The sequence below is a fragment of the Gouania willdenowi genome, chromosome 16 (genome assembly GCF_900634775.1).
Source record: "Gouania willdenowi chromosome 16, fGouWil2.1, whole genome shotgun sequence".
Taxonomy (NCBI): domain Eukaryota; kingdom Metazoa; phylum Chordata; class Actinopteri; order Blenniiformes; family Gobiesocidae; genus Gouania; species Gouania willdenowi.
Window position 1 is genome coordinate 17,251,659 of NC_041059.1, and position 18,996 is coordinate 17,270,654.

At 37.4% G+C, this 18,996-nt stretch overlaps 1 protein-coding gene across 4 annotated transcripts in view; it reads left to right on the plus strand.

Annotated features, from left to right (window-relative positions):
- The window catches only part of fhod3b (formin homology 2 domain containing 3b), a 104,213-nt gene that overhangs the window by 56,332 nt on the left and 28,885 nt on the right, over window positions 1–18,996 (plus strand). For all 4 annotated transcript variants that reach the window (XM_028470821.1, XM_028470822.1, XM_028470823.1 and 1 more), the window contains exon 5: window positions 2,370–2,475. In XM_028470821.1, coding sequence (XP_028326622.1) covers window positions 2,370–2,475 — 106 coding nt within the window. The remainder of the gene's footprint in view (window positions 1–2,369; window positions 2,476–18,996) is intronic.

Here is an 18,996-nt window from a genome sequence, read left to right on the forward strand (position 1 = left end):
GTCTGGGGGTTAGGAAGGCTCTGATTGGACAGGGGGAGAACGTGACGTATCACTTCTATCAGGAAAAACACACAACAAACCTTTAATTGTCGGCTATAACACAGAACACCACACATGAGAACTGTTTTCACTTTTATTTTTATTGTAGCTTTGAAGCAGCAGCTCGACAATGACGCACAGTTTCAATTTGGACCGCTAAGCGGAAGGGAGATAGGAGCTAATCACTGGTAAAAAGCCCAGTAAAACTCCACAAAACAGTCACCAGGAATAAATAGTTGCTCCCTGGTAAAGACAGTAGCTCTAACAACTGGTAAAATGATAAACTGGTGATATTACAGCATGTGAATGCAGTACGGGGACGCATTGACTCCGCCTCCGGGTCAGAGTGCCAGCCATTCGTGTTTACCGAGGTCCGTGTGTGTAATAAGTCCGTGTGTGTCCGTGTGAAAGTCCGCGTGTTTATGCCTCCACCCATCCACTCTTTTCATTATATCCATGTCTTTTAAGGCTCCTATTAAATAGTCTTGGCTGGAGTCCGGGCCGCCGCCATCTTGGATTATGTCGTCACCCGCGCGTCATCGCCGCAAGTCGCGCAAGCGCAGAACGACAAGAATTAATTTAAAGCGTAATTAGGCAAGTGAAGTGTTTACAAGAAAGAGGAATTATCTCATTTGTAATTAACAACGGAATAAACCAGCCACCTAATTCGGAATTAACTTTAATTCGGAATTAAATTAGCATTAGGAATTATGTGTTTACAAGGTCAGGTTAAAGAGGAATTAACTTTTATTCCACTTTAAAGAGGAATTAAAGCTCCCATGTAAACGTGGCCACTGTTACTTCTACTTAATGTGTGTCATAGAGCTTCTGCTCATCCTGTTTCTTTAGCATGCTGATGCATATTTCTGCAAAAATGCATGGACTGTCTGTCACAGTTTCATGTATGAGATGTTCTGGAAGTACTTAGAGCGCCTCCTGAGAGAGAGGAGCCCTGACCACCCCTCAGTGTTTATAGCTGCCTTCCTCTCCTTTCCATCTGAACAGTGGAGCGTATCAGAAAAAGTTCAAACCTGTAGAACAACCTAATACACAGCGTTAAATTAAAGCCCTATCATCAGGTGGAGGAGATCCAGGTGGTTTTGTCATTTAATGTTGAATGTTGCCTTCACAGCAGGAGTTTTATCCACTGTGTGCATTTCCTTATAGTGTAAAACGTCTTTTCCCATTAAGTAATGCGAGAAATCATACAGCGGTCTGATAAATGACATTCCTGTTTCTCATTTATATGTTCATTTTGTCTTTAAACATGCACTTATTGCAAGTTCTATAGAATGCTGGAGATTTCTTCCCGTTAAACAGGAGTTTTTTACTCCCCACTGTAGATGATGCATGTTCTTGTGCATGTGTTGGAATTTTATACTGTATGTTGATAGCGCTTCAAGATGACTATTGTTGTCATTTGTGCTGTATAAATGAAGTTGAATTGAATTGAATTGAATTATTCTGCATTTATAAATAAAATAGAAAAAGATGAAATACAAATATAATTGAAAAATAAAAATGTAATTGAAAAAAAATATACAATTGGAATATAAAATAAATGAAATTTGAAAAAATGGAATAAAATGTTCTTGTCCTGAACTGAAATATAGTTACTCACTGTGAGTGAACAGGGATAGTCTCTGGCACTTCTAGAACTTTGGCTGGATAATAAGTGTTAATATGTTCTTGGTTGAATGAAACTGGTTGAATGAAACTGAAGTCAATACCTATAATAGATATATGTAAATTAATTACAGTACAATATGTATACAAAAAGCACACAAAACGACAACAGAAATGCACAAAAATATACCAAAAGTCTCCAAAAACACACCAAATGACTCCAAAAAACATATATCACAGAAAAACATGCCAAACAACAACAACGATATGAAAATGACTCAAATTATGCTAAACTAAATATTTATACAAAAAACACACAAAATGACTCCAGAATCACACTACAATGGCAATAAAAAACAATAATTATACAAAAAATCACAAAAAGACAACAGAAAGGTACAAAAATACACATAATGATAAAAAAAAAAAACATACATTACAGAAAAATACACCAAAATAAAAGATATATAAAAAAAACAACAAAGACATTTATCATGCACATGTTCCATTGAATTAAACCAGGGAAATCACACACACTATTTACTTTGCACCCTATAACACTACAGAGTACAGAGTATGTACTCCTCTTTGTACATCCAACCTTCAAACACATACTTCCGATGGGTACTGTACTAGTGTCAGTAGTATTAAAGTATTACTTATATTGTTTACTTTAGTATTTTAATTCTTTTTATATTCTTTAGGATGACAAGGACCTGGTGCATGAGTTTGTGGTGGCTGAAGGACTGACGTGTCTGATAAAAGTTGGAGCCGAAGCCGACCAGAACTACCAGAATTACATTCTCAGGGGTGAGCAATGCTACAGACACGCTACAACACATCCATCTATCCTTACACCTCCATTTACAACCCAAACATGTTAGTAATCAGTCAGGTAACACTTTTCTTTTCATAAACCAACCCTTCCACAGCCACATGTGTTTATATAAACGCAATGATTTTGCTTGATTGTCTTCCGACACTCACACACTTAAAAACGATAAACAAATGCAAATGTCGGCCTCAGATCGAGTTTTCCAGCTGGGTAATTTATCCGCCCCATGTCAGTGAGGTGAAAGGTTGTGTGTGTTTCTATCGTGGAGAGGCAGCGACAGCATGTTTTAGTGTAAGAAAGGACCACAGCGCTCACTCCAAGGTCACTACCATTAACAGCCTACTGTGAGGGGGCAGCTCTCACATGCTTAAGTGGTCAATAAAACCTGGAGCAGGATATTACAAGTCATAAAGTCAATGGCCACTGCTTCCACCTTTTTTGAGACAGCGTTAATGTACCTGTGAGGTCGTTTTCCATTTAGTCCTACTTTCTATGCCCACTATTTAAAAATATTGAAATTGTGATATTTTGTCTGAAGATCAACTACAAAAAGGGTAAAATGAGAGTTTTAATATTTTGGGGTTTATCTTGTTTTTGAGTCCTGAAAGGAAAAATGTACGGGTGAGGCAGATAGTCATGTTTGAAAAGAACAGATAGCGAGATGTGAAGTTTCTTTTAGATTTTTTTCATGTCTCAAACAGTGAGTGACAACATGACTCAAGGACGAATCCTAATTTAGGGCTTAAACACACAATCCCAGACTAAAGGTTTCATTGTCCTTACTGGTTACTACCACAGTTTAAACTGATAACTGTGTCAGGAAATCAGTAAAAGTAAAACACTGAACGCAAACTCAAGGTGAGTCATTAAAACACACATTATTTGGTGTTCATTCAGAACCAGCAGCGAGCTGGAACCTATCCAGGCTTAATAGGAGACTGTCACCAGTTTATGAAGCTTTAACATATATATTCTCCCTTTAATAAAGTTTTTCTCACGCTTCCTTCAGGAGGGCTGGTGTTGGTCACAATTATGCAATTAAATAAATTCATTTATTTAATTGCAATAAAAAAAAAGAACATGCATTGCTGTCGTAAAAAGATTGCACTTCATGTAGTGTTGATCTTCGACAGCATGTGCAAACAAGGAAAGGGAAAAAAAATCAATAAATAAAGCTTTAAAACAGTGACAATCCCAGAGTTACACTTAAAACTAAAAAAAGAACACATTAGAGAACCTGCAAACTGCACGTTATTAGCCACAATAGGGGTTTATATTCGTAAAAAATGACTATATTTTCATTGTTTCTTTGCTTAGTTGTGGTAAAAATCAAACTAAGATCATTACAGTTGACTTATAATTGTATTTCACATTTAAATCAAGCTCTAAAATGCATGTACATTGATAATTTTCTACACTGAGGTGAATTTATCATCACCTCTTCTCTATTTTTTCAAAGTTGTCCATTATTTTATTGTAAATGAAAAAGCAGAGAACAGATAAAGGTATTCTGACACCCTGGTATGAAAAACAACCCTTTATTTACTCAGATATATATTTTATTACATAGTAAATCTGCATACATACATAAAATGTAGCATGTCGTACCAGTGAACCTGCTGGTATTTCTGATTCGGATTCATATACTGTAACCTGTTTTAGTAAAACTTTGTCGAAAATGATGGGACACTATCTGTTCACTCCTCTTATTGTTATTTTTTTACTTCTACATCCAAGTAAACCCCAGATAAAACAGAGCAGTACAGTAAAACTGAATTCATTCTTTCATGTAATAATTTATCACTTCATCTCTGCGGACTAGTTTCCCACTCATGTGTCTTTACTTCATCATGAGAGCCTCACCAAACTACTGCTTTCCCCAAAGGCCTTTTAACCTGTTTCTGCTCCTGACCTAAATTTCTTTTGAGCAGCTGAGGAAATGTAAAGTGTAGTAGATCATCCATCCTTATAAACCATGTGTTGGAGAACACAAGCTGAGCATGTGCTGGAACCATGACCCACCCAACAGAAACCTCTCTCTATAGCTCTGGCTGCTTCACTGTTGATGTCTTCCAAGAGGAGCTATGTCATAAGGGCTCCCACGAGGAGAGTAAATCGTTTGTTTCACACATGTACAAGAAAGGAGGGGGACAAGAAGCAAATTAAAAGCAGTAATCACTTAACTATCAAACGCTGATTTTTCTCATGAGGGCTTTTTTTTTTTCACTTTTGACTTTTTTTTGTCTTTCAAGTTGAGGCCAGTTTAAAAAAAAATAAATGAAGAATGTGGCCTTGAACCAATCTGTCTGGTGCGCATTAAAAACCGCCCGATGAAACAATCCTGCTCTCTTCCAAGAAAAAAATAAAATCAATCTTATGGATCTTTTGTAGTTGAAAAAAAAAAAAAATCTCCTTCACATGTGCACCCCAGTCTTTTTGCAGTTTGCAGCAACAGGTTTGCAGCCTTAACTCTGTGGCACAGTGCCTTCCTTGTAAACGGTTGTTTCTGCAGCTTTCTGAGCAATCTACACCATCCCACTTTACATTTTTTTACCTATTTTTTTAGGCTGTCCCCCTAAAGCCCTGGAGGTGTCTGTAGGCAGTTAGCGCCCCATCATTGATGTGGGTAGTTTTGGGGTCTGCCTCCCTGGGGCCTGGCCCCCTCTTTGGGGCCCCTCACACCTGGCTTGTAGGGCTTCAAGACCAAGACGTAGCTCCTGTGAGAAATGAGCATTTCTGGCCAAGGGGAAAGCTTGTATGCTTTTATCACATCATCAAATGGAAGGGTGTGAAGTCACCGATTGAGAGGTGCCGGAACCATCTGGTCCTCCTGTAGAGCTTGCAGTTCATTGCTAACACGTACCCGAACTGTAATGAAAGCTGCAATAAGATTATGTATCTGATGGAAAACATTATCGCTTCTTAAGCTGCACTTAAAACAAGAAGACTCAGAAACCTCAGCCAAGCGCAAAATATCCTCTTTGCCAGATATTGGCATTTATCTGGATCAGTGATCCTGATCATGGTGTATGGGCACCCCCATTAAAAAAATAAGATAAATAAAATCATGACAAAGTGTGCAGTCCAGATCCGATCTGGATGGAACTCTACGGGGTAATTGAGGAACCAACCAGACATAACTGAGTCTACACTAAATTTCTTAAAGATTGGTCAATTTTGGCTGAGATAGCGATTTTTCGATTTTTGAAACTGATCCGTCCATCCATTTTCTGACCCGCTTGCCCCTTTTTTTCACGATCACAGTGGTCTGCTAGTGCCTATTTCCAGCTCTCATTGGGTGTTAGGCGGGGTTACAACCTGGACAGGGAATCAGTCCATCGCAGGGCAACACACAAGTAAACACACACATAGGCAAATAAGAGACTCCAATCAACCAAATAGTCAGGTCTTTGGATTGTGGGAGGTAGCCGGAGTACCCGGACAAAACCCACTCAAGCATGGGGAAAACATGTCCACCCCAGGGCTTGAACCTAGGACCTTCTTGCCGTGAGGCAGACGTGCTCACAGCAAGAAGGTCTTCTGTGGCCGAAGGTCTATCTTTGGTAAAAATGTGTCAAAATCTGTTGAAATCGTTTAACAAACAAACAGACAAACAAACAAATAAGCACTCAGAGAGTACAACCCTAATGTGATCCTGATCATGGTATTATGATTATACACACTATTAGTTTTTGAGTTAGACTGTTTGCAGACAAAGAAATAAATGCCAATTACCTCCTTGGCAGAGGTAATCATGAAGGGCATACTGTAACTCTTTGCGGGTAGGAAGAGGGATCCAGCTCTAGGTTTAGAAGACATCTTGTTTATAAAAATGAGAGGAATAGTCATTGTAAGATTGTTACTTGGCTGTGAACAGGCCTGCAGTAGGGCGGGTGCTATACCACAAAGTTATTTTGAAGAATGTAAGCTGAGAAAAAACAAACAACATTTTTAACAAGCAACCTGATAAAGCTTCCTTCATAGGGTGGAGGCCTGACCATGTGTGTGCACCAAGAGATTCCAGCTGAGCTTGTCCTGTCTGTAGGAGGCCGTCACACCTCTTTGCTTTGGAGCTGTGTTTGTCTTTTGGTTGGCCTGAGAAAGGTTTATTAATGATGGATGGATGGATGGATGGATGGATGATGGGTGGATGTGTGGATACTACTACAGTTACACACAAGTTACGCAATAAATTAAAATAGAAATCATGGATTTAACTCAAACGTGATCTTTTTGCCAAAACACACAAACACATCTTTGCACTGAAAAATTAAAAAAAGTATATAAATTTCACAGGGCCTTCCGTGGGGAAGGCAACTTTACCAGAGATAACACAATAAACTTCACATATGGTATGAAATGTTTTAGTAAAAAGTAAGGTAAAGACAGAACAAACCTTCAGCTCCCATTGAAACCACATTCCTGCATCCCTCACATTCTTGGATTCAAATATTGCATGACAGGTTTCTTAAAAAAGGACTTTACTGTTTTCCAGTCAGAATAAATTTTAGTTTTAGGATTGGCAGAAAGACTCGGTTGACTCTTGGGATAAAATATAGACTCTTATCTTCGGCACAGTCCTGTTGTATATCATTGGTTCAAAGATTAAATTGAAATGAAAGGATTTAAAACATATTGATCCAAAAGCTATGCCTAATAATATAACCTATAATTAGATATTAGACATTCTAATACTGTACACCTCTTCACGAGATTCTGTCTCAAACAGTAACATATCACTGCTGACAGGAGATTAAGGGCTTCCAAGTTCTAAAATAAAAACAGCTTGTGCTAAAAGTGAAAAATCCACAGTTGGCGCGAACCTTTTCTGTACTCTTTGACACAAAATAGGAGGACGAGTTGTTAAAACAAGTTCAGGTTTTTCCAAATGATTTGCTCTTTTTCTAGGATTTATAATAAAATGGGCACTTGGGATTATCAGACAGAGGACAGATTATACAGACAAACCAATCACAGTCGACTTGTAGAAATGACTCCCTGCTTTGAAGTATTCTGTGTTGACATTCCTTTCCGTGTTCTTTGTTACATGTCTGCATATGCTTCTCAAAGGCCGTTCTACACCTCCCTCCTTATGCTGTTGTTGCCAAAACATTAGCTTCAAGCCACAGCGATATTCCATTTTAGTTTGGTTTTTATGTAGCATCATTTACAACAAAGTGATGTCTTGGCACAGCATAGGAATAACAAACAACAACAAAGAAACTTATAATTACTACTTTATCCAAGTTTAAATGACTTTATGTCATTTCAACAACTGACGGCTTGTGTTAAAAACACAAAAGGTTCTGCATTGGTATGTTCAGAATGAAAAGACATGGTCCCATTAGTGGCTGTTATACTGTATCACACAGTCACTGGTACAGTATATAATGTGATAGAAAACAGCTAGGTTTCCCTGAGCTTTAGGCACCAAATCAAGGAATACTACCAATAAACTTGCATGAAACTACAGAATGCCTTCCTGCTGGAAGTCTGATCACATATGGGATGGCTGTCTGGTTTGACTCTTTTCAATGTAAATGCAAAATTGAAAAAAAACTGCTAAAATGGGCCATCAAAGTGATTGGCAAGCAAAGTTACCTGCCACTTTATTCTGTCTTCAAAAAAGACTGTTGTTATAAACAGGCACAACTTTTTTTGAAGGACACCATTGACCTCTGGAAGATGGTTCAGAGCCAGAAGATATAGAAGTAATCACTATAAGCTCTCCTTCCTCCTTACCTCCATTACACAAACAACACTGTTAGTTCTAACAAGGGGGTTCTTTGACCTTGCATGAATTTTAATGTGATTCATCTTTTTATTGCCATATTGGTATTTTAACAAGTACCTTATTTCATCATAGGTATTTTACTGCCACATTGGTACTGTACTCTACTGCCAAAGAGGGAATTAAAGATTATTTATTGTATTATAGGTATTTTACCAATACAAGAGTCATTGGCATGTCTCTATCTGCGTTGAATGTATTGATAAAGTTTATCTGATCTGATCTGAAACCAGGAGCCTCTTATTGAAAAAGTCATGCCTTCTTATCCTTTTTTAAAACATTTACTACTTAACATTTATTACTAGGGATGTAACGATTAATTGTAAGGCAGATAAAAATTGATTCGTAGGTATCACGGTTCACATCGATTCTGTGAAAATTGAATCGCAGTACTTAATATAACAGCAGAGGGCGCTATATATTTATCCTTTTCTCGTCCAGAAGCGTTGTCGGTGGGCAGAATCTGCTACTACTTTCTTTCTGGTCACCTTCTACTCTTAAACATGTTCATAAATGATTCCTTACCCCTTTAGCACCAAAAGAATATCTGTAATATTACGTGAATATCTGTAAAAGTCATGTTTTACTATTAGCTCTGTCTGCCAGCATAGCATCTCTTCTTCACTGCAAAGAATAGCTGCATGCCAACCGACCACTGGATTACCAGCGCCCTCTGCTGGTCCAAACAAATATCTGACGTAAATACAGTGCAGACTGTTTTTTTTAAAGTCCAATTGTTAAGGCCCAAATACATTTTCAGTTGCACTTTTAAAAAGAAAAAGAACTATTATGCAGTTTGGCATTGTTTACTATAGAACCAGAATTTAAATTAATAGGCTTCTTCTTCATTTGTATTATTCCTTTATTTTATTCAAGATTTATTTTTAGTTAAATTGCATTGTTTTGAATAGTTTATCAAGGGATTCTTTTGACAATGGAAAATAAAAGGAAAATAGTACAGCATTTTATAGTTTTTTTCCCAAAAAAAATAAAGGAATATTTTTCAGTCATCATTTGACTACAGTCCCATTTTGTAAAATAAATTGTGAGAGAATGGTATCGTGAACCCAGTAACGTGAATCGAATCGTATTAGGAGTTGAGTGAATCGCTACATCCCTATTTATTGCGCTTATACCCAGTAGACCGTATCTCATTCCAAACTGCTGTGAATTATAGGATTACACACTGGTACGTCTGAGCATTACAAGTTTATGGCTTTCACAGATAGATTCACAGGAACTTTACAGTGATCAGTCATGCCCATATATCAATGGACACTTTTATCTCTTTCTTTGTTCGTTTTTTACTCCTCTCTCTATTGTCTGTCTCCTTTTCCTGCTACTGTTTCAAGTTCTACTCTTTCTCCTCACATGGCTGTCATAATGCTGTAAATTGAAGCACACTGACTTCCTGTTTTGCAGAGGAAAGGGCTCAGCAGGCCTCAGTGGAAAAGGGAGATGTGCTCCAGTCAAGTGTTTCATTGCCTCTTAAAGTGTCTGAACCCTACGACAGGGCTCCAGATATAACACACTGCCATTTTTAGTCTTATGACATATTGGTCTAAAGCTACAAGTGTATCTGAAATAGAGGAACCATTCTGTTAAATTGTTTTTCTGTTTCTCAGTGGGAACAGAATTGGTACAACAAACTTACATTACATACATTACCATCACTCAATCGACCTAAGAACATTAAACCAAGAAGAGATCTAAGATAGCTGATGTCAAGCTGAAGGTGACATGTTTACTCACTGGAGTAGTGTTTTTAGTGCCCCAGACTTAGCATCTGGATTATTGTTTTGACAGTAGTACAAAGCTTTGAGTAAAAAGCCAGGCATGATTGGGTTAACAGCATCGCTGGAAGCTCTTATTGGAAACAGTCTCTTGTGTTGTCTGGCTATGTTATAGGTCGTCTGTTCTGGGGTGTAGACCTTTATGATGGCCCATAGTCTGGATAAACATTCCCTTTCTCTGTCTGTCACACACGTTAGGTAATATATGTGTGCGGCCGTGTCTTGTTTTTGTGATTTCTGTCGAATGACGTTTTCTAGGAGGTAAAGTAATGCTCTGGTTGTTCCTGAAGGATGAAGGAAATCTGAGAGGGAAACGCAGGAACTGCTGACACACGTGTGTGCCTGAGCTCTCAGGGAGATCTCCAGGAATGCCCTCGTCGCACTAATAGAAACTCCTGGTTTGTAATGAGATCTCATGGGAACATGTGCATGTTTTCTGTACCTTTTTTAAGGCCTGCTGATCCTCCTGCTGCCACGTTGGGAAGTCAAAAACAGTCATCAACTCGACAATACACATTCATGAGAATCAGATTGAGTGGTTTTTGTATTTAACACGTTTCATCATAAAAGCGTTATGATCTTAAGGTATTTCTCTTAAAGGCTGAGCTAAAGGAAGTCATTTTTTATAACTTCATTATAAGCGCTGCAAGTTTTAACTGTTGAATATCAACTCCTCATATTGTCCTACTTCTGTAGGAATGACATAAATTGTTTTGTTTGCTGAGGGGAAATTTAGGAAATGAGCGTTACGCATGACTGCAGCCCACAACCTTTCAACTCTCTTGGGTCCAGTGGTAAGATTCACTTTTTACTTCCAGCACAGCCTTTCTCTGAAAATTAAATCAGCAGCTTTCAAACTGCCTCATGTGCAGCTCTGCACAAAGTGTACACACAACTGTGTACTTTACAGACTGCTGGATACGCTCTGCCTGTCATTTTAACATCCTGTACACAAGCCCAAGCGCTTGTCATGTTTTTTGTTAAACTCTGAGCCGGGATGCTTCCGGATTGGTCCCACTCGGTGTTCAGACCCCTCCAGCCCTCACAGGAGCAGCTTCCATCTGAACCCAATTCAACCCAGCAGTCTGACCTATATTCATTCTCCCCTTATTCTTCTCCCACCTGCTGTATTCTTTAGCTAAATGAATTACATTTGAACTACAGCCTTGATTTAACGGGTGCCTAATTCAATATACAAGTCATCTCCTGTTGCAAAAAACACTTTTTAACACTTATTGAATCACGTATGGTTTTGTCGCTTAGGTTACATAAACTATTATTTGGGACTGAGATTCTTTAGATCAGATTGTTTTATGATATTTAAAATGTCTTTTTTTTAACCAAATTCATTGAGTGACAGGCTAAAATTAAGCTCTAACAACTTACTGCAGCTCAGTTTTAAGTTAATTTTACGAGTTGCAGATGCTTTTTAGCATATTTCTGCAGAAGTGTGGTGCTGTCTAGATGCAATTTGTGTATTTTCAGATTATTGTCTTAATAACTGAATTTTTGACAGCCGTTGAAATCTGCCTTTAAAGGTGCGGTATGTAGAATTTTCAACTTTATGTCTTAAATACCTAAAATAAAAAAATTGAGTGTTAAGAAACATGTCCTTATGTGAATTTTTTTTAGATTACATAGTTATATATACATTAATAAATATTGCCGGCACGGCCAACCTGTAGTGCCTATTTTCCACCGGATGGGTGAGTATAAGTCCATACAGCAGAGCAATTCCTGAACTAGGCCATCTCTGGTAACAAACATCCATCAAACAGATATACAGTGCACTACCCGTGAGGTTTACAACTGACAAGCAACTGCTTAAGCATCACACATGTAAAGCTGACGATATACATCGGCCCACATGGGCCCACCGAAAACATTTGCGGGGTGTAGCAGAGAATATTGTTACCTGTACATTCAGTGGTCAAGACCAGATATTGTGGAGGTGTCTGTTTTACTTATTAAAATTGCCACATATTGCACCTTTAAACACTAACAGATGATAATTAATGGAGCTACAGGTGACATTTCCATTAGCTAATTAGCTCAGGGACATAGAGGATGTTCCATCACACATATGTTTGGCATATTGATGTATTGACTTGTCATTGCAGCTGTAGAACTCATATATTGAGCAGAAAGTCATTTTGCTCAGAACTGTTTAATAATGTTTAAATTGCCTGGCCCCAACTATTGCTGCACAGCAGCTATAATTTCAACTGGAACACAGCAGGAATATAGTCACTGAAGCACATTCCCACTAATACACAGACAGTGTTGCTTCCCCTTATAAGTTAAATAACTTAATGTTTTTTGTTTTTATTTTTTTATTGTAGCATGCATACTCTGAAAAATGTTTGATTGTACATTTTCTTCAGTTTATATATCATCAGGAACAAAATAATTTCTCCCTTACCACTTATTTGACTTGAACTCTCTATGAGCTTTTCAGGTACCAAACTAAATATAACAACAACCACACGGCTAATATATGATCATCATAATCATGAAATTACCTTTTTTAAAAAAAAAAAAATACATATAGTCTACAACTCTAAACCATAGACTATTTAGGGTCCATCCATACTTATTTTGCTGGCCTGTGGGGGCAGCAACATGTCTCTGCTGCATCTAGTTTACTTGAAGAAGAAGAAGAACAACAATAGAGAGTAGGGATGAGTATTAGCAAGGATGTTGCAATACGATACGTATCACGACTTGGGTCACGATACGATATTCAAAATTAAACGTAGATATGAAAAATCAAGTTGCTGTATATGTTCATCAGAAGATATTGATCATTCAGAGGACAAATTGAGTCAAAACTATTTGCTTCAAAACATCCTATCTATTATTTATTATTAGTGTTTTTGCACATTTTCACTGAAAAAAAGTAAAAGCAGTGTTACACACTGCCATCATAAAATAAAGTGCAACAAGTTTCTTTTCACTGAAACTACTGTGTAGAAGTCTCAAAGTAACCATGACAACATAATGACAGCATTGTAACAACTGTAAGTGAGAACATTAAGGATAAATCACCCTGAGTTACTGATAATGCACAAAAATAAGAAGAAGAAAAAAAGATCCTATTGTGTCAGGTTAAGCACTGATCTGAACAGATTCTATGAAAATAAAATGTCTGTGCATACATAAATATTGCAGGCATTACACACTGCCATCATAAAATCAAGTGCATTAAGTAACCATTGCAACACATTGAAAGCATTGCAACCACTGAAATATTGCACAAATACACACAAATATTCATTAAATATTAAAAGTAAAGCAAAGCAAAACTTGTTTGGACCCTGATGAAAACATTAATTGTTATCTGGAAGAAGATTATCACATAAATATTAATGTTGGCCCACGACTTTGTCCAAGTTCTACATTTTGGCCCACTGTGTATTTGAGTTTGACACCCCTGCCTTAAATTGTCAGCTGTTTGTAATTCAAAGACTATCTTTAAAAATGGTTCTTTTTAAGAGAGACAATGCGTTTTGTTTCCAAACCAGAGTCTTTCCTTCCTAGAAGCTGTTGTTCCACTGCATGCTTTGTTTGTCTGTGGGGAGTTTGTTTGGGCTTAACTCAAATTTAATCGTGTCAAATGCTGGCAAACGTATATTTAGGTCAGAAAAGGTCAGTATTTTGGAATTGTTATGTTAAATTGACTTTTTTTTTTTTTTTGCTGTGTGAGCATTAAAGGCTTAAAAAGTAAACATGAAGAATGTGAACGCTTTGGAGCTCCATAGAGCTTAGAGGAACTTTAGTGTTTATCTGTTGGGTCATCACTGCAGACAACCCTCATTACAAACAAGTAGTCATGTGATCCCCTGTTATTAACAAAAGATTGATTATAGCCATTTCAAATATTTACTTAACAGAGTGGGAAGGATGTGGGTAGAATCTTTTGTATATTTAACATAATGTTACATTAAAAACATGTCTCTCTGGTTGGTCCAAACACATTTTTACAAGTGTTTTCACATGTTTGATGAACATTTACTTTATTTATTGTGATTGCTCGCTACCACCAGTAAAGATTGCAGACTAAAATAATCACACAGATCAGTACAAAGCGTTCGTAGGTGCCACTGCTCACATTTTTCCAGAAACCATTTTCAGTTTTTTTTGCTCTGTTGTAAAACTTCTAAAAAGTTACTGTAAATGTCGTGACATAGTAAAAGAAGAATCTACATAAACGCGTTTGCCAGACATTTTGCAGAAAAGCTCGCCCAGTTTGTGTGGGGCACGCTTTAAAGCCGCGAGGACGGCTTTTGGCTAATGCAGAGCATAACAAGATAAGAGGCTCTAAGTTGCATTGTACGCGATGGAGATTTGGCCCCTATCCTAAAGTCCTGGTAAAATAAATGTTGCATGCTGACAGACAGTTTGGCTGACCCAGTTTAGATAAATTCCAAAATGTAAATGAAACCAAAGGGGCAGAGTGGGGAGTGGACAGACTGACTGTGGAAAATCCCAGTGGATTTTTCTCCCTTTCTTTACAGATAAAGTTGTCTATTTTATCCATCTATGTGTGAACCAGCTTGCTTGTTGTTGGTAGTGCCTTGCAGACCTCAGAGGGTTTCTCACCTCAGCGCTGGTCACGGAGCAGCCCTTCCTGCACATTCCTGGGGCTGTGGAAGATAATTTGCTGTGGTTTTTGAGCGGGAGAGGCCTGTAGAAACACTTCCACCAGACCTTAGTTGTTTAAGTTTGTTCTTCTCTCTGAGTTCTTAGTTCAGACACGGGAAAAGGGATCCGTCTACTCCAGTGTGAAGGTCTGTGGTTCTCCTCTGTAGCTTCCTTTTTGTAATCACATCAATCAATTGTTCCATGTAATCCCCAAAATAAAGGGGTGTGATCTCTTGAAAGAGGTTCTGTGTGAGAGTGCTGCACAGATGCCAGGCTGCTCATTGAACACTTCTAAACTGTGCTTAAGATAAATCTTTCCTGGTTGGCAGTCTTCTTTCATAATGGTTCAATCTAAATTCTAATCACTGCACTTTGCTCATTATCTGCCAGCAGCTTATTACGTGACACACATGCAAAAGGACACAGCGATTGTTATTGTTGTACTTTGTGTGAGGTATTGTAAAGCTGCTCGTGATTATGTGAATGGAGGCCCACATTTTTGGACCCAAACCAGCGCTTGAAGTGAAGGGAGTTCTATATGCAGACTCCTCCAGGATCCTCGTGCACCTTTTCTGAACCTTCCTGCTAAACTGATGTGAGCAAAGAAAAAAAAAAAAAAAAATCTTGGCTCTGAACCCACAGTGTCAGATATCCACTACGGTGTAACAATGAGACAGCTTGCTGTAGATTTAAGTTCAAGTATCAAACTCACTCCAGATAAACTGTCCAATTTACTGCGCGTTGTCAGCACTTTTTCATTCAGAAGAAAACAGCAAGTCCTTTTAGAAGACAGAGCGCTTTAAAGAATTAGAAAATGTAACAATATCTTAATAATTATCAGACACAAATTATTTCTGTGATTATCAAAATGACTACATTAAAGGATAATCAAATGAATAAAGTAAAAGTGCTCTAATGTAATTAAAAAGCATTCTGTACAATAAAATGACGTGTTGGATTAGATGGTTTATGTTGGAACCCTATCACTGAGTGGGCCATCACGTGAAAGCATGGGGAGAACATGCAAACACTGCACTGAACAGGGTTGGGTTCAGTTATAATGGTAATTGTGTAATTGAAAATGAATCACAATTATAATGTAATTGTAAACTGAAAAATCTGTTGCTGTTGTAATCATAATTGAATTCTAATGGTTCAGATAATTGACTTTGTAATTATAATTGGCTTGAGATTCTATAAAAACATTATATCATTATATCATTTACAATGTAAACTCAAAACATGGTGAACCGTGTAACAGTTCTGTGGCTTACACATATGTATCAATTATTAAAATATGTTTCATATCAACTTTTCCCACTAGCTGTGAGTTTTCTTGAGGATAATTTTACCACATAAAATGTTAAATCGAGCGATATACTGACAGAAAAAAAGGTCAGACGCCCACACCAAATATATTAATACCAACATTTTCATTGATTAGGAAGCCTAATAAGGTAACCAAGAGATGAGAAACAAATTAACCGATATATGATATTATTTAGTGTATTTTACAGTTGATTTACAATATGGGTAAACCAACCGGTTATCATAAGAGATGCTAACAGAAAGCTAACACAAGAGGAAGGTTACGTTTTATGGGTTTATTTGTTAAAGACTCAGTGATTGTGATTAATTGTATTTGAAATTTACTAATTCAACGTCATTGTAATTTACTTTTAGGCGAAAAATGATAATTGTAATTTCATGGCGCTCACCTTAATCGCAATGAAGTTGTATTGAACATGGATAATTGAAGACACAATTCTAATTTATAAATGTAATTGACCCCAACCCTGACACTGAATAACCCATGTGCGTTCTGAGAATTAAACCAATGGCCTTCTTCCTGTAAGGCTCTAGTGCTAAACTTTATACCACCATGATAACCAATCAGTAGAGCTCTTTTTGTATTTTTTAAGATGCTTTAATTCAGACTACAGAGATTTTAAGGCCAATTCATGTTAAATAGTTTTAAATACATGAACTTAATCTTCACATGTAAAATGATACGTCTAATTTTAAAAAATTGGAATGAAGTCAATGGTGGCGTGAGTTCCAATGCAGCTTCAATAAGCAGCACTACTAATTACCCGTTTCTTATATTCATACATATTTTTGTCATCATCACATGTCAAAAGGATCTCCAAGTTATTTCATTTGGTAGTTGACAGATAACATCTCATCTGTCAGCAGCTCAACATTTGCACTTTTTAAATTCTAGTTTGAGGCTTTTTTAGGTTGGTTTTTTTTTAACGCCTCTATTTTCAATAAACATTCCTGAAAAGCGCATCACACTAAAGAGCAAATGTCTACATTTAAACACAGGTGCACTGATAAAGAGGCTGCCACGCCAATGTTCTCGTTTTTTTCTTACTTTGCCCTGTGAGTTTTTGCAACCAGCATATCACTTTCTGCCGTGTAAAATGCTCTCTTTCCTGCTGTCACGTCTCTGCCAGCAGTGGCCAAGCTCCTGCCCAGAGGTTAATCATGTTTTCATAAGCCTCTGTTAATCTTTGGCTTCACCATGCTGTCCATGCAGCTGACGGCAGTGAGTCAGGACTCAGAGCTGGATGTAGGAACAGACTGTGAGGAATGCACGGGCCTGACATGTTGGGAGTAATTAATCCAGATTGATAAAAGACGAACTGTTAGCGCTGGTGGCCTCAGTGGCAGTGGGCCATTGGCGCGCACAGACGCACTGTGTCCACCCACACTGTCATGCATCATGTACACGCAGCAGCTGCACCTGGGAATTTTGGCTCATCTACAGCATATTTATGATGTTCTTGCCCACATAGAGGAGCTGGATAAACTTAATGACAGAAACTCTAAGGCTTTCAATCTGGAATTATCTGATGCTTTGAACTCTCACAGTATGTATCGGTTTTTGCATCATGTTACTACATGATGCAAAAAAAATATGAACAACACATCGTTGTTCATATTTATGAACAACGATGTGTAATTTTTTTTTTATCTCAAACAAAACTATAAATGATTTTGAAAAACATATATATTATCAGTAGCTACCCAGAAGCACCAATACTGCATGCATGTATATGCTGTTCTTCAATTATTTTTCTATTGTTGGCTAATACTGCCTTTGAGGTAGCAGCACACGCTTCGTTAAGAGACTTTTATCAGGTTATATAATCCCCCTGTAATATATACAAACATTTTTATCACTATTTGATATAAATATTTATCTGCTTTTATGTACTTAATCCAAATGACCTCTTACAGCCTGCAGTACCTTGAGTGCCCATGAGAGGGCAGCATGTAGACCTTGTGAATCAGTAGATTAAAGAGTAACTAAACCCCAAAAACACTTTATTATGATGAAAACAAATGTATTTGGGTATGAAGTAGTGTTGTTGACTGATTCTAGTCTAACTCTTGACATTTTGATGAAAGTTCTCCAATTTGGCATATTTGGTTGTAAAAATGTATGAGTGACTGTCCTCTATGGGTTGAACTCCAGCTATTACAATGAAATGTTGTCGATATTATTGGCCAATTTTTGCATTTTTATACGTGAATCAGTGTCGACCGATGCGGGCTGCTGCGTTCACCGACTCGCATTATTTACAGAGAGTAGAAATATTTTTTACTTGTTCTTGTTCTACATCTCCTGTTTTTTATATTTGTTAAATATTTTTTACTTGTTCTTGTTCTACATCACCTGTTATTAATATTTGTTCAATATTTTTTTTTACTTTTTGTCGTTCTACTTTACCTTTGTTCATTTCAATAAATGTTCCTTTTGTTTAAAAAATTGAGACTCGTACCATTTGTTATCATTATTGTGTAATTTTTTTTTGTAAATTGATGGAGCAAAAGTAGTATCGGCTCCAAATATCGGCTCAAGAAAATCGGCAGTCCGTATCGGTTATTGGCTAAGGCTGATGGAAAAAAAATCGGTATCGGCATCGGCCCAAAAAAAAAAAAGTCCATATCGGTCTATCCCTAATAGGTAGAGGTATAGTGAGTATTGAGTAGCTAGTTAGCATAGCATAAATGGTTTCTTTGGAGGTTTTATAGTACAGACTGGGTGTATCTTAACTGCTCCAGGAGTCTCGCCCATAATCGAGGCATTTTTTGAATTTCCAGCCAAAACCTCTGCAGGTTTAGTTACTCTTTAAGGCATTATAATTAAGTATCTGTTTAAAACAAACCTGTGGTGTTTTCTGTTAATGCACTAACTCTCTTTGTGTTGATGGCCACGGACACACTGGGGCTTGTGTTTTCGGTTTTGCATGAGCTCA